The 16,214-nt window shown below is 44.6% G+C and overlaps 2 protein-coding genes across 2 annotated transcripts in view; one reads left to right on the top strand and one right to left on the bottom strand.

Moving 5' to 3' along the window:
* Positions 1-5,054, bottom strand: FCF1 (FCF1 rRNA-processing protein). Its single transcript, XM_059849985.1, has 8 exons — positions 4,983-5,054; positions 4,826-4,893; positions 4,606-4,677; positions 4,197-4,345; positions 3,713-3,785; positions 3,280-3,367; positions 2,738-2,832; positions 1-619 (listed from the first exon to the last, which is right to left on the bottom strand). The coding sequence occupies exons 1-8, from the start codon at positions 4,983-4,985 to the stop codon at positions 571-573; spliced, it is 597 nt and encodes a 198-aa protein (XP_059705968.1). The 5' UTR covers positions 4,986-5,054; the 3' UTR covers positions 1-570.
* Positions 5,055-16,214, top strand: part of AREL1 (apoptosis resistant E3 ubiquitin protein ligase 1) — a 22,971-nt gene continuing 11,811 nt past the window's right edge. The window contains exons 1-7 of the mRNA XM_059849984.1: positions 5,055-5,136; positions 9,921-10,182; positions 11,320-11,379; positions 12,040-12,266; positions 13,882-14,119; positions 15,105-15,274; positions 15,353-15,533. Coding sequence (XP_059705967.1) covers positions 10,092-10,182; positions 11,320-11,379; positions 12,040-12,266; positions 13,882-14,119; positions 15,105-15,274; positions 15,353-15,533 — 967 coding nt within the window. The 5' untranslated portion in view covers positions 5,055-5,136; positions 9,921-10,091. The remainder of the gene's footprint in view (positions 5,137-9,920; positions 10,183-11,319; positions 11,380-12,039; positions 12,267-13,881; positions 14,120-15,104; positions 15,275-15,352; positions 15,534-16,214) is intronic.

Below are 16,214 nucleotides of genomic sequence, written 5' to 3'. Positions count from 1 at the left end.
GACACTTAAACAAACTTCATTCACTGTGCAGTTGAATAAAAGCCTATCAATTCTGAATTAAAATCTAAACTGCTTTTCCATAGAAAGCCACCAACTGGTGCAGATCTGTTGTCTTTTCTGCAGAATGAAGATTCTGATTTGACTGAACAGGTGTGAGGTAGCTTCTCAAAGGAATACCTGTCTCAGGTATACTCCAGGTGCAGCAGTAAGAAACTTTTAAAATCTCTTGTGGTTTCATTCTCAGAGTTGCATCATCAGTATTTAATTCAGAATGCTGAAATCATGTTTTCCAATGGTCCCGATGCAGAGCTAGGCACATTCTTGGTGCTGCTGCCCTGTTTCCCATATGCTTCTCCCAGCTGTAGGTAATCAGACCAAGGCAGAGGACAGATGAATAAAACCAGACTCTTCAAAATAGTTTTTTCTTAGAAAAACAAGGTTCAGAAGTCAGTTTGGTGTTATCCACAGTCCTATGAGCAGAGTTCCAATAAAAGAACAAAGGAGGAGGGTAGAATCAAAGGACCCTTATCCTGGCTCACAGTCCGGGCACTGACGGCTTGACTGGACAGGTTAGAATCGGGGAGCTCCATAATCATCTGGCATCCTCTCAATATTGTACCTGAGAAAGAAGGAAAACTTATGAAGACAACCTACTCCACATTACTCCCCTCCCCACTGTGGTAGTGAATCTACCCCCTCTTCCTCCTCAGGACTGCACTACCACCTCAGGGATCCCTGCTAGGCCTTGGCCTTTGTGTAATTAGTTAGGTGGTGAAGCATCCCTTGAGCATACCAGGAAGCCTTGCATGACTAAGGTGAGAACAGCACTGACTGTACTGGGAACTCCTGTTGCTGGTCTATGGTGAAGGATGAGATTGCCAGTCATCCTCTAACAATCCTATCTAAGTTGTGGCCTGAGTGGAATGGTACCACTGTTACCAGGGTTTTGGAAACTCTAGTAGTTACCAGTCTGGATTATGGCCAAGACGTAAAATTTATGCCTGACTAAAAGCAATCACCTTGTGACCCTATAAGAAGTGGTCTTAAGTGAGGCCCTTAGAGTTTTCCTGGACTGTCATGGGCTGCACTAGCACCTCTCTCTGAGCAGAAAGGCTCTCGGTCTCAAGGCTGAGATGATTGAAGGACCATCACTCAAGCCTTGCCTGTTGAGAAATGCAGAGACATCCCATGTGTTTCACTGAAGCTGAGAGGAATTTTTAACTGGTACCTTTATACATTTACTTATATGTCTGTGTCAGTGTGCAAGCATGTGAGTCAGCTGAAATACTTTTTACTGAGTATAGTATGAATATTGCTTCCTGAAAATATAATTAAGTCACTATTGTAATTGTAGTAAACCCTATTGCATCACTTTATAAATGTTAAATTAGTCAATGATTAAGCGCTTCCAAAATCTAATTAAGACAGAGACTGTTGACCAAGTCTGGGACTAAGATTGAATGCAGCTGCACCTGGACTCCCTCAGGAGTTTGGAAAGCAAGGATCCTTACTGAACCTCATGACTCAGTGGGAGGGTCATCCTTTGCACTTCTGGTCTCCACATTCTAAAGTTTCTTTAAGTCAATTTTCCTTTGTATGTTTCATTCATGTAGTAACAGAATGAACCTTGCCATTAAACTCTGTTAAAAGTCACACTGCTACAATCTCATACTAAAAGCTGCTTTTGCTAGTGTACCTTTGACAGTGATTCTTCAAGTGGACTAAAGCATTCATTTGTGACACCCATGCAGCAATAGGCTTACAGGTAAACTGAATAGTCATTTGTTGCATTTCTATCTGCAGCTCAGATCCCCAGGAAGAAAAATATTCTGAAAGTAAACAGTCTTCATAAGGTTGCTGTTATTCTTTACCTTAAACTCAGCAATCAGACACCTCAAAAACTCACCATCTCCAGAGAAGGAAAAAACCCTACAATTTTGTAAGACCTGATTTAGGATTTTAAAGCAGAAAATGATTTCACCACAGAAAATGAACCTTTAGACATTTGACTTATAATTCACAGAATCATTTAGATTGGAAAAGACCTCCAAGATCCTTGAGTCCAGCCTTTGGCTGAATATCACCTTGAGAATTAGACCATGGCACTAAGTGCCATGTACAGTTATTTCTTGAGCACCCCCAGGGATGGTGACTCTGTCACCACCCTTGGCAGCCTTTTCCAAAAGTTCATGGCCACAGTGAATAAGGAGAAAAGGTGTTCCGAGAGGAAAATCTTTTGAGCCACATTCTAATTACAGATCAGTTAAAACTTCACATATCTATAGCAATCAAGTTCCTAATTTCCAACATGCTGCACTAGTATCCTTCTGAGTTGGTTTGTTTTTTAGTTAAGAAGCAAATTCAGCCTCTTAGCTAAGGGTACACAAAGCTACTAAATAGAATATGGAACAGGAATGGTTCTTTTCTTCAAGAGCCTGTAGAATGCATTTTGTCTGGTAGTCCTGCTGCTGCTGGTAAGCAAAATTGATCTATGGAAACACTGGCCTCAAGGAAACCACTTCTTCAGGTAAAGACAAGTAAACATGTAGACTGCAATAGAAATTGGTCTGTGACCAGTCTCTTCCCAGCAGTAGCTGTACTTAACTTTTTTGTAAACACCAGGCCCTTTACTGCAACCTACACTATAGACAATGAAGAAGAGAAGTACGTGGTGACAGAGTCCCTGTCAGACAAGGACTGCACTGGGCAGGATTCCTTCCTGTCGGGGGGCCCTTACCTGTGCCTGGAAATATACATTATGGGCACTCCAGGGATTTTTCGTATTCTCCGCTTGAGCTCTTTATCCACCGTGGCCACAATGTAACATTTGTGCTGCAAAAAACAGAAGGCAAGTCAGATTCAACACCAGTGAACCCCAGAAAGGAGTCATGGCTGACCAAATGTTCCTATTCAGTGAGCTCACTGAACACAAGGAGGCTGAGAGTCCTTAGCAAGGCATTTCCAAGACTTGTACAGAATTCCACAGCAGACTAATAACATCCTCCTGCCCATCAAAATAGACTCAAGAAATCTCTGAAACTCTGTCCAGCCTTTCAAGCTGACAGCTTTCCCATCCTAAGTGCTTCCTGATGCTGTCCTATAAAAGAATGCTCAGGGAAGATAATACCTTGCATCAAATAAAGTTGTGTTAGAACTGAAAATGCCCCTTGGGGAGATTTTATAGCTACCCTGTGGGAAATTTAAGTCAGTCCGTAATTAGGAGGGTTCAGGAATTTTTAGTATGTTAGCACGGCACAGAAAATGTCAGAAGGGGAATACCTGAGTGACCCTCTGCACCAAGCAGTCATCGGCATAGGTTCCTTTGTGCATACATGGCAAGCGTTCAAACCGAGGGTCCTTGGCAATTCTGTGGGGACATAAAAAGCAGCATCACAGCAATCAGACCAGAGTACAGTAACACAGTATGGAGGAACAAGAACACCCCTTTCCGTGATATACAGAACATTATTCTCAAAATAAAGGATGAAGGGATGGAGTAAATGTTAGACAAAGGTCAAGTGAAATGACCTGCAAAAAAACCCAATGCAGTTTGTCTAGTTATTACAGGCTAAGTATTTCTTAGTACCAAGTTCAGGACCCTGCAACAACCTAACCACCCTCTAGTGCAGGAGCACCAGTCACAGCAAATGTTTTTCATTTATTATATTAAAGCATTAAGTTCTAGAAACAGAGAAGAACACCCTGCACCTACCTTAATGCCACACGGTACTTCTGTCCTAACTTTTCAATTTCACCCATTACACAATCTGTGATACATGGAATACCTAAATGCAAAAAAACCCCAAGTTAAAACAAAGCAGTATTTATTCCCAGATCCCTACATACTGCCCACATGCCCTGGAAACATCATGGAGCTCTATAATGTATTACTTACAGTGACAACTGATAATGTTGCAAGGTGATGAAATGTAGAACCACCAAGTTTAATCATGCCATGGTAATTTTAGATTTTTAAGTTATTAGTATTCTATCTTTGCTGAGATTAGCATTTTAAAACTGTTACTTGACTGAAACCAGAGACATTGCCAGGGTTACCACAGCTCCATGATTATAGCACATATTCTTTTTGCAAGATTTCTGCTATTCTCAGACAGTGCCATGAGGCTGACAAAGCACGTTATGAGCACACTGTCACTGCGTGGTCTGAAAAAGCTGTGAGTGGTGCAGAAACTCACACTTGGCATAGAGACAGTCCATCATCGACTGCACTAGGTCCAGTTTGGCCTTGATGGAGAAGTTGATGAAGTTAGTGTCAACCAGGATGTGGTAAGGGGGGCCCAGCTGTGTATTATATTGGAAGAACAAGCAAGAAGGATGCTGGGGCCTGCCAGGAAGACAAAGAATTCAAATCAGTTAATTGCACTTAACATCACATCCAACCCTACAACTTGCATACAATGAAAGAAGCATAATGAGCAGAAAAACTCATCAGGCCTCCTGCTGCCTCCCAAGTACAATTCTTCGGTTTGGGGCACCATTCTTCTTCTGACACTATCACTCAGAAACACCTTCAGCCCCAGCCTGCAGCGTGGCCGGCCCTCTCTCCTTCCTCCTCTCCCTCCCCAGTGCCCCGGCAGCACTTACACCTCCCGCTCTTTGATGGCACTCGGGTCCTCCTTCTTCTTCACAGGAGCTTTTACGCGATCCTTCTCTTTACTGCAAAGAAACACAGGCATTACTGGGGTACAGCGATGAGGAAAAGCTACCGGCGGCGGAGAGACCTGGGCCGGGACCTCCTCCCCGCCTCCCGAGCGGGACACGAGGACGCTCCAGCGGGCCCGGGCCCAGCCGCAGCCACACTCACAGGCGCTCATCCCGGAGGCTGATCATGCGCTTCATGACCGCGTACTTCCGCGCCTTCTTCTGCTTCCCCTGCAAGGACAGGGACACACAGCCACGATGAGCTAAGGACAGAGCCGATCCCAGCCCGACCCCCGCTCCCCGGCCCGTTCCCGGCTCACCATGCTGACCCCGCCGGTCCCGCCGCCGCCACCGCCGCGTCCCTGGTGCGTCACCGGGCCCCGCCCCGGGAGCGCGTCATCTCCGGCTGCCAGCGCCGGGCAGCGGCGGCGCGGGGCGGCGACAGCGGGCTCGCGGCCGTCGTCGGAGACCACGGTAACAGCAGTAGCGCGTTCCCTCCCCGCCACCTCGGGCCCCGGCGCGGGAGCGGGCTCCCGGGGCGAGGGAGCTGCAGCCGCAGCCCTGCCGCCCCGCTGCCACGGGCGTCTCCCGGGGTGACGGCTCCGCTGCCGGCCCGGGGCACCCGCGGTCGGCCTGGTACAACCGCGGCGGGGTCCCCGCGCAGTCGGATGGGGATGGCTCCGGGAGGGACGCGGCGGGGCCGGGCAGGGCCGGGGCTCCCGGCGAGCGGGAAGGGCCGGCTCTGCCTGCCCGGCGGCGGCCTCCCGCTCTTCGCTTCGGCTTAGGCTGGCCGTCTGCGCGGCGCTGCGGGGCACCAGGGGCACGCCGGTAGGTGGGAGCGAGCTGGCGCCTTTGGAAGGGCCGTGGAGATTGGTGGCCCCGCCGAGCCCACCGCTGCCGCGGGCTGGAGGGGGAGCCGCAGCACACCAATCGCTCTCCTCCCCTTCTTGTTCTCTGTTTAGCAGAGCCGGGACGGTACGGAGTTCTTCAGCCCACTCATTTGAGCTTGCTGGACTGTTTTGGTTTTTTTAAGAGCTAATGTGGTAGTGCTGTTGTCACGTTCTAGCTCATGAATTTCTTAATGAAAAGCAGTGGGTTGTCATTATCTTTAGATCTTACCTATGTTTGTGATCAGAAGTCTTAGCGAATGAGCATAATTTTAGCTGTACTTTATGCAGCCATAATGATGTAGTCTGCAAAATGTCTTTTCTACACAGGAACAGAAATGTTCTCCAAGTTCTCAGACTGGTCCGGGGTACTTGGTTTCTTGTGCCCTGTGCAGGGAAGGGAGAAAGAAAGGCCTTTCTCATGAAAGCTTCTAGGATTAGTGGGATCTTGTAGCTGTTGGTATCTTCCAAATACAATCGTTTTTATCTGGTGTGCTGGTCAGAAAAACCAGCCAATGAGGAATCACTCAGGATTTTTGTTCTCTCAGGAGTGGTGACCTCTGTAGAACTGTGATTGATGCTCTGACAATGAGAAAGAAAATGAGACTGAAAGAAAAACTGTATTTATTAGGAAAACCACAGCTGAGCTTTCCACCTGAGTGATCATACCTAGCTTAACTGTTGGTTGAGGAAATGCGGTTGGTAGAGCTCTCATGATGCTGTTCAACTGACCTTCAGTGGTTTGGGAAGATAAATAATTGAGGAAGAAGGGGGTGATCTGCTTTCCCCACTGATGTGCAGCATGGCAAGTGGCTGAATTTTGTCCTGGCTCAGGAAGCAGATTTGGGGTCAGGATGAGACTGGCCTGAAACTTGCCATCTGGCTGGCTTGCTGTGTTTGAGAAGGACAGGAGGAGCTGACAGCGCTGCTGGTGGTTCATTTGCAATGAAAAGGCCTTAGACTTAAGCGGTTGACAGAAGTCTCTTTTTTGTTTGTTTTCCTGTTGCCACTGTTTTATATAGCTTGTATGTAAACGCATATGACAAATTCAGTCCCTACTAAGAGAATGACTGTTTTGTGTAGACACTGACCATTGATGCAGCTTTTGTCCTTGACAGCTGATACTGGATCCTGCTTAGTGCTTTTTGTGCTGACTTTTCGGTTTTCCGTGAATGTATTTTAAAGTTAGGTTCTCATGGGCATTCCTGTTTGTTGGTTTGTGCCTGCTTTCCTTAGTGTAAGAAAATACTTACTGTCTCTTTCACTAGAGAATAGTCATCTGTGTGTGGCATGAGACAAACATGCCATTTGTGGTGGACATTTGTACTCATGGGTAAGAGAGATTCTGCACAGATAAGTCGTTCTCTTATCTTGATTGGATGAGGTAGTATTAACCTGCAAAAAGTATTAACCTTTAAAACAAAATTAAAGGCTTGTTGTTAAGAGACGAATGGCAATTTATCAATGCACTAAATAAAATCAAGAGGCACAGCAGATTTCCTAGGAGCTCAGTACATCTGTTCTGTATATCGTGCCCCTAGCTGGTTTTGTAGCTGTAGCCACATGAATGTGCCATTACTATGTCGCAGTTCCTTTTGTGGGTGTTATACTTGTGCTTCCTTCTGGTGCTCTGCTCTGTGTTCCTCTGGCTTCAACAGCAGCAGTAACGCAAACTAAATGTATTCCAATTACTGAACTTCCTTTCCTTGCTGACTTGAGGAAGCGATGGCACTAATGCAGTTTGTTTTATGATTCCATGCTGTCTACCCTGATTATGCCAGTACCTCTCCTTGATTCAAACGAAGGTGAAGCTTTCAAATCCCCATTTTCCCTGCAGGTGGCAGGAGACCATCACTTGCTCTGTCCTTGGATCAAGATTACTAAGACCTGTTGGATAATTCAGCACCTTTTTTTCCAGCCTAGCTATGATGGCACCTTATATTGCCACTTTTTCAAATTTATTTCCCAGATTTTTACCCAGCAGTTCTTAGCACAGATACCGTTTTAATTCACATCTGCATTCTGCTAAGTGAGTGGCAGTGTATCTTGGATACCACCTACTTGCAGCTAGGTTCTTTACCTCAATGTCTTCCAGCTGCAAGAGCACCCTTAAAGCTGCTGGCAGTGAGTAAGCTGGAAGGAAGTTGATTGTATTAACAGCCACTTCATCTCTGGTGACCCCCTGAGTTGGTGTCTTTTTTACCACGTCATGTAGGGATAATAAAATGACAAGTTGCTGTGCTGATTAATTAACATAACTGAGATAACTGATGTGTCCAGCAAGTTCAAAAATTCTGCAAACCAGATCAAGAGATTCAGGTTCCAATAGACTTAAAAAACTGTGACGTTTAAATGATGGATCTTTCTATGCTTGAAAGAGAGGCTGTGTGACCTATGGTGTGTCTCACAGAAGGGAAGGAGTTGTGGAGTGAAGCAAAAATAGCTTTAGTAGATGAACCCACAGAGGCAGCTTTGTGGGTTTCTTGTGGTGTGAAGAGACTGGTTCTGGAAGACACTGGAGGGAGATCTTGTAGATTCCTAATATTGATAAGTTTCTGTGAAATTCCCCAGCTGTGTGGGGAGCAGTCACGCACCTTCCACAGACAGGCCAAGCTGGAGCAGAGCTTCAGCCAGTCATTTGTAGCACATCTTGGATATGTACTGTGAAATAACTAAAATACCAAGGAAATTGCTAGGTCTGTGGTCCTTAACACACAGAAATGTATGAGTTTAGAAAACTCATAACTCCTAGGCTTTACCTAGGAGGAGAATTAGAATTTATGCCCTGGGGACTGCAACACTGTTGCAGTGAGGAAAAGTAGAGGAAGGAGGAAAATAGATGAGTGGGTGGGACTTTCCTTGAGATGTGGGTGAGGAAAAGATGTGAAAATCTGGCTGTTTCTGCAGTGCAGGGAAAAAGCTCTGCACAGGTTTACTGGTTGATTTTCATGTGTGTTAGAAAGGTTAGTAAAAGTGTGCAAAGGCAGCCAGATCTGTATGATTATTGGCATAGAGGGAAATAACAGACATCTGAAGAGGAAGGCAGAGGAGGGGGAACTAAGGAAGAAGTGACAGCTGAGGTGGTGGCATGGCAGGTGGGAGGAGCACATCACATCCCCAGAAGAGGTGACTATCTTAGCAGAGAGCTGCCTTGGTGAGCCTGGCTCTGTTTTTTCCATTCTCATTCCTTTAGGTAATCTGTGCTCTGAATGAGCAGATAATGATTGTGTAGGCTCTGTGGTGTTTCTTCTGGCATGTGTCCTGGTTTTTGTGGGCTGCGTCAATCCTTGCTGTTAAATTTTAATTTCTTTTATCTCAATCCTGACAGTAAACTGTAATTTAGTGGATAGTGCTGCTGAAGCTGAAATCCCTTATAAGGATTTCAGTTTCCTGAATACCTAAAACAACAGTACCAAAACCAAAATCTAGTTTGCTTTGTGGTTCAAGAATTCGGAACAACTTTCTTTTCTTTTCTTTTGAGGCTTGACTAAAAATAGTCCTTCAAATCTGGGCAAAATCGGTTTGAGAATAGTATATAGCATTTTGTTGGGTATGAAGACTTGAAGGGCTACCTGATTATAGAATGGTTTGGCTTGGAAGAGACCTTAAAGAAGGAATCATTTGATTCCAACTCCCCTGACATGGGCAGGGATTCCTTCCCCTGGACCAGGTTGTTCCAAGCCCCATGCAGCTTGGTTGTGAACACTTGCGAGGATAAGGCAGCCACAACTTCTCTGGGCAACCTGCTCTGGTTCTTCACTATACAGTGGGCAGTTCTTCATTCTCTCAGTCCCTGCATTTGTCTTCTGTGACTTGGTTGGTGTGGCTGGAGCAGTTGCTGGTGAAGACTGAGGGAGAAAAGTTGTTGAGTACCTCAGCCTTCTCATTCTCCTGGGTAACCAGGTCTCTGTTTCCTTCTGGAACATGTTTTCCCTAGTCTTTCTTTATCACCAATGTACCTACAGAAAGTTTTCATGGTGCCCTTGATATCCCTGGCAAGGTTTAGTTCTATCAGGGCTTTAGCTCTTCTAACCTGATCCTTGGCTGCTGAGACAGTCTCTCTGTATTCCTCCTAGGCTACCAGCTCTTGCTTCTATCTCTATGAAACCTGTGGAGGCAAGGATGTGTTTTGTTCCATCTTGAATGTGCTAGTTTCAGGGGGTCATGTAATGAAATGAGATTGTGACAGATAGAGGTTGATGATATGGTGAAGCTTTGCACCTCATCAACAGTGGCACTTTTATAGCACCTCTCATGGATTTGATGTCTAGTGATGCTCTTGCATCTTGCACCTCTCATGTGTTTCTGCTTGCTAGATTTATCCACAATGTAGACATCTAACGTTTCTCTCTCCTTTTTTTGCTTTTCCAGGAAAGCTAGCAAACTGCAGGCTAAAGGAAACAGCACTGCAGGACAACTCTTTTTCCACAAAGAGGAAGAAACTGCAGTGCTTAAGTCCTTATTTAGCAGCAGTGATTCTGTGATGCAAGTTCGAAGAGTTACTCTTTCTGTGATAATCTTCTCTATGGCCTCTTCTTGCTGATGTCTGTCCCAGTTCTGGGCACAAGGCGGAAGGATGCTGAAGAATGGGTACCCTCTTTTTGGCTTTTAGAACATGGGCACTTGTGTAAAGGTATGTGATTGCTCTTTAGTTGGAAGGCTGGACTATGTGCCGAGGCCAGCAAAGGGGGTTTTCTGGGCTAGAAAGTCATGGCTATTGTTGGGGGGAAATACCTGGTTTAAGCTTTCTGCATGCTGATGTCTGTTATTGCTGCTGTCGAGATGACTGATGAATAACTCCCCTTTTGTGTTTGTTTAACAAAAAAAAAAGGCAGCTTGAATGCACAATGTAGCTTCTCACTAACTGAATGGTGACATGGTGAGCTATATTGTATGCATTACTGTATGCCAAATCCTTTGTCTAATTGTCACACGCGTTCCTTGCTGCTGCTCTTGTTCCATCTGTCAGCTATGTCTTATCAACCCCACAGCATGTTGTTCTGGGTGTGGTATTTTTACTACATGTTTGTTTAGCAGTCCCCTCAGTGAAAACCTGAGTCTAGATTGGTGTCACTTAAAATTGCTGTGAACTTAATGGGGTACACACAAAAGGTTTTAGCTTTTGTGTTGATCAGTGAGAGTTTCAGCAGAGAGGCTCCACTTGGCAGAAGTGAGAAGGGGACTCTTTTCCAGTTGCATTCATGTGTTCTGTAGTAGACTTGCAGGGCAAAAATATATTCACTGCTGCCCTAGAAGGATTTTGTTTGTTCTGAACAAATGGAGATGGTCTTGTCTGCAACTCTTTTATTCCATAGCTTTTTCTTCTAAGGTTCAGCTTCTGTCCATTTTGGTGGTGACTCTGTAATGTATGCTTTCATATCAGAGTAGAAGATAACTTCATGGCTTGTAAGTAGGTGTGACAGTTTGGATAAGTGGCTTTGGCCACTGTTGTTGGAGTTGGTGATCCTGCAAAAAGCATCTCCTTCCTGCAGAGCCTTACCCAGAGCCTCCTCTCACTGTTTTCAGAGGGATGATATGTTGTCCTTCTTATAGATCCCTGCATCGGAATCTGTGATGGAGAGAGGACTGTTAATTGTAGCATGTTGTACTTTTCACATATTTCAGTCTTTTGGAATAATGCTTTAGAGATGTCCTTGGAGAGGAAGACAAGTGATCAATAGGCATTTTTTTCTGAGGAACCATAGATTAAATTTAGTCCAGTGTGTGTGAGGGAGTCACTGGACTGGACTTGGCCTATTTTGTGTTCTAGATGCAGCTGTGATCCTCGGCTGTGTGTCTCACCGAAGGGACCTGATGTTTTACATTATTGGTAAGTGAAGGAAAGGCTGCCACTGTATTTGATGACCTCTCCATAGGCTTTAGAAGGGTTTCTTAAAAACCTTTGATTTAATTTTAGTTCAGAGTTTACCTAACAAACATGAAGTTACTGTCACCCCACACTGTGCCCTCCATCTGGCAGACTTGCCTCTAGACCATTCTTCTTGATCCTAAAGTCATTTCGTTAGCATAATTCCTAAGCCATCCCCTTACTTTTTCTTCCAAGAACTAGTGGAGGGTTGTTGCCTCTGTGATGCTTCTTAATCCAGCCATAATGTGACGTGCAGAAGTTGTCTGCTTATCTGTTTCCCTTAAAGGAATCTCTGTAGTTCTAGCTTGCAACTTGAAGGGAATTCCATGTCTCTGTTGGGATGTCTGCAAGCCTTACCTGAGACTCTCTACCACCTTTAACTATTTCCTTTGTTTGCGGTCATTTGCAGAGTTTTAAGAGACTTGATATTTTCTAACCTTACTTGTATCATAACACAAACCATAAATGTTCACACAATAGCATCTGCCTTAAATACCTAATTTGCATTTGAGTAAAATTCCATTAACAGAAAGGCATCTTTGGCTGATGCAGAGGGGATTTTAGAGCCTGACTCAGCCACCTTGGCTTCTGCAACCACTCTTTGTTCTCTCCCTGCTGCAGGTGGGATCACAGTATCTGTTGTAGCTTTCTTCTTCACCATTAAGTTCCTCTTTGAGCTTGCCGCACGTATAGTCAGCTTCCTTCAGCATGAGGACCGGGAGCGCCGAGGGGAGCGAACTATTTATGACTACGTGCGAGGCAACTACCTGGATCCCCGGTCCTGCAAGATCTCCTGGGATTGGAAGGACCCCTATGAGGTGGGCCATAGCATGGCCTTCCGAGTGCATGTAAGGCAATATTTTTGTTTCCACACAGCTTTGTGGGCAGGAACAGAGGTCTGAGTTAAGGGTGGGCTCTTCAAATGGTTTTTTTTTATTGTTGGGGCTAAGCCAGATGTCACTGAGGATTAAGTAACTGGCAAGCTATCTGTTTATGCCTTCTGCTCTGTTACAATGTGCAAAACTCTGAAGTGTGTATTTGAGGTTTGCGCTTCTAAGGCCTAATCTTCCTCTCTTCAGAATCCTCTGAGCAGCCAGAGGAGACCCAGGTTTGTCCTGACTGCTGCTTCCTTTACTGGGAAGTGAGTAGGCTGAGCCTTGCCTTCAGCAAATGTGGTGCTATCTTTTGGTTGTGCAGCTGAAGTTGAGGGTGTGGGAATGGGCATTTTACCTACCCAAGAGCTGTAAAGCTTCGTGGCCACTCCCCATTAACTGCAAAATGGATTGTTATTCTGTCAGACCTGGAAAAGCCTGCCAAGGGCTCTTGTTTCCCTCTAATCCCATAAGGCCAAGTGTAGGGGAAGTAAGCTGAGTGAACACAGAGAGTTTGTAGCTATGTGGAGAAAGTTTGAGCAACTTGAAAGGTTTTGCTGGGTTTATGTGCCTATCTTTCTATCCCACCTTCCCATCCAGGAGGGTATCAAAATATGAAGAAAGGTTCAGCTAGGTTGCCGTACCCATCCCTCTTGGGAAGGTCTAACTCCAGGGTGCTGGCAGTGAAAAAAGCTGGGGGAAAAGGGATTTGTTCTGTTCCTATTATTTAAATTTATTTCCTTCACCTTGCTGACACTCACTAACCTTTTCACTTCATGCTTGTGTGCCGTTTGCCTGGCCCTTTATTCATAAACAGTAGCTTTGCATACACTAGTTTCTTCTGATGTCAGTCAAGATGCAAATGACTTCAGGCCCTACACCCTCCCTTACCTTGAAACAGGGAATAATAGTAACTTTTTCCTGACTGCATTCTGCTGATTGGAGATGGTAGGCAGGCTCTGGCCAGCAAGCTGCTGGCTCTTGAAGAGCCATGCATATAGAGTTTCAAGGTGTAATTCTTTCCTTGTAAGGAACTAGTGGTTGAGGTATGTTACCTTCTGAAATTGTCCAGGAGATCACTTTGGTGACTGAGCTGCTTGTGATTTTGTCTAATGTGTTGTTTTCATTATGATGCTTCTTAGCAGTAAAGACTGGGTCAGCTCCTTAGGTCAGCATCTTCATCACACTGTTTTCTGTAACAAATTGGTAAGAGTTTTTTTCAGAGCTTAGCTGTACAAATGAACAAGATCTGCTTGTTTCTCTGAAAGGGTATGGCTTTACTTTTTTCCTTTTGCTAGTGGGTTCTCATGATTTCTGCTCTAATATTGCACTACAAGTGCAGATGGGAAATGCCTAGAGGCATGTTCTTTTCAGGGCATGCATCTGAACCCCAGCACAAGAGAGAATGGGGCTGTTCAATGCCCACTTGTCCTTGTTCATTTTGGAGAGCACAGTCTGTGTGACAAAGCTGTCTATTAATTACTTCTCCTTTTCTGAACGGAGGTACTTGCCCTTTCCTAAGGCAACTTGTTTTCCCCTCCTCTGTGCACTGTATGTTTTTGCTGACCCGGACTTCTCTGTTTCCATGCAGTTATTCTATAAAAATGGGCAACCCTTCCCTGCTCACCGACCTGTGGGGCTGCGAGTTCACATCTGCCATGTGGAGTTAGCAATTGATATTCCTGTAACCCAGGAAGTTCTTCAAGAGCCCAATTCCAATGTGGTGAAAGTGGCTTTCACTGTGCGCAGGGCTGGGAGATACGAAATCACTGTAAAACTCGGTGGCTTGAATGTGGCCTACAGCCCCTACTACAAGGTTTTTCAGCCAGGTAAGATCTAAGTGGCCCTGTAATGATTCAAAGTAGATTTGGAGGTCATGGAGGCCCTTAGGTAAATGTGTTTCCAGCTAAAATAGGTGGGTGACAGGGAAAGGGTTACCATTCACCGTTTTCCTCCTGCCATGTGTGGATTCCAGCAACAGACCCATGAGTAAAACATACTTGTGACTACCAGTACATAACAAAACAGAAACTGCTTTATAAAATTAGTCATTAGTGCTACTTAAAATCCCTATCCATTTCTGTCACATTCTCCATTTTGTATTAGCTTCTTCATAATCCATCTAGTAGTCAGAGAGTGCCTTTTGTGAAAGTATTGAGTTATTCATATCTGAGTAGGAGATGCTGTCATAATTTGCCTCTTTTTTTTCTGAACACCCTACTCTATTCTTGTAATCTTCTGGAGCAGTTAATACCTTTGATTACACACTTTGGTAAAAATATTTCCTTTTTATCCATCTAAAATTTGTTTCCTTCTACTTCTGTTTTTTTGACCCCACTTGGCTTCTTTTATGTTTCATGTACATGTCATTGAAAGGACCTCTATTCATTGCTTTGTGAATCGATACAAAGCTTGCTAAAACATCCCTTCAGAAAGAAGCTTAGGTTTAACCCAAATAAATTTTGTTTGGTAAGCTGCATCTGCAGGTTTTCTTGGGTGTCAGCTAGCTTATATTTTGTATGTGCAGTGGGAGCAAGTTCCTGAGCAGAAAGTTAGAATGGTGGAAAAGCATTCTTTAGAGGACTAGTAACTTAGTTTGCTTTGTTAGTATTAAGTCTCTGATGCAAGGCACACAGTGTGCACTGCACCATATACTTCAGTGCTCAGATACTTTGCTTATTTAATGTAGGGGCATAGAATGTGTTTAGATTTGATCCATTTTCAAGGGTATTGTGCCCCTGGTTGGTTTTCTTTTGCTTTTTGTAGCTTCATCTTGGAATTTATTTGACTCTAAACTATTGTTGTCTGCTTCAGGAATGGTGGTTCCCTCCAAAACCAAAATTGTCTGCCATTTCTCCACTCTGGTGCTGACCTGTGGGCAGCAGCACACTCTGCAGATAGCTCCCAGAGATGAGTATGACAATCCCACCAGCAATTCTGTGTCCTTGATAGATGAGCACAATTACAGCCTCTCCATCCATGAGGTGAGTGCAGCCTCACCCCTTGCTGCTTGACATCAGGTGAGCTGCAGAGTTCCTTTTATTAATTTGTTTTCTGTTTAGCTGGGGCCTCAAGAAGAAGAGAGCTCTGATGTGGTGTTTGAGAAGTCTGTGGTGTCCAATCGGCAGACTTGTGAGGTGTTCTTCCGACTCACCTTGCACTCGAGGGGGTGTTTCCATGCCTGCATCTCCTACCAGAACCAGCCCATAAGCAATGGTGATTTTGACATCATTGTTCTAAGTGGTGAGTCAATACCTCATTGGTATTGTGTTCATTCTCCAGATGTCCTCTTGCAATGTGCTTTGCACACTCATGGAGCAGAGCTATTTGTGACTTCCCTGCAGGCTGGCTATGCTTACTTGCTAAAGGAAAGCTTATTCATTTAAATATATTAAGGTAAATGAATTTAATTCTAACAGGGGAGGTCTCTGGGAGCTGATACTCTCTGATCCATCAGCAGATAAAAACAAGTAGTTTTACCCTATTTCAGGAGGTTTACCTCTGAAATCAGGCAATTTTTATTGCTTGCTAGTAGCTGGCATCTGAGCCAGTCATGTATTGTATGTTAAATTATATGGAGGAAGAACACTGCATGTAACCTATGTGGTATTTGGTTTTTTTAATTTACAATGCTATAATTCCTGGTTTCTTCAGGGGTTAGCCAGACTTCAGTGTGGCTGTCAAGTGGCTATACCTTCAGGCTGGTGCTCTGAAAGGGAGGTTCTCTATGCCTTTTTTCTTCAACCAGTCACTAACAGACAAACAACCATCTTTCATCCCACTCCTGGGTTCTCTTTATCAAAATTTCACTTGACCAGGTTTTCCTTTGGATGTACAATCTTTTCTTTAACATCAAAGTCACTGATTTGGTGGTAGCCTGTGCATTCTTTTTCATTCTTGTCTCCATTAGGATTTACACAACTC

The sequence above is a fragment of the Haemorhous mexicanus genome, chromosome 6, assembly GCF_027477595.1.
Source record: "Haemorhous mexicanus isolate bHaeMex1 chromosome 6, bHaeMex1.pri, whole genome shotgun sequence".
Lineage (NCBI taxonomy): Eukaryota > Metazoa > Chordata > Aves > Passeriformes > Fringillidae > Haemorhous > Haemorhous mexicanus.
The sequence above is the reverse complement of the archived record's forward strand: the minus strand, read 5'-3'. Positions and strand labels throughout refer to the sequence as shown.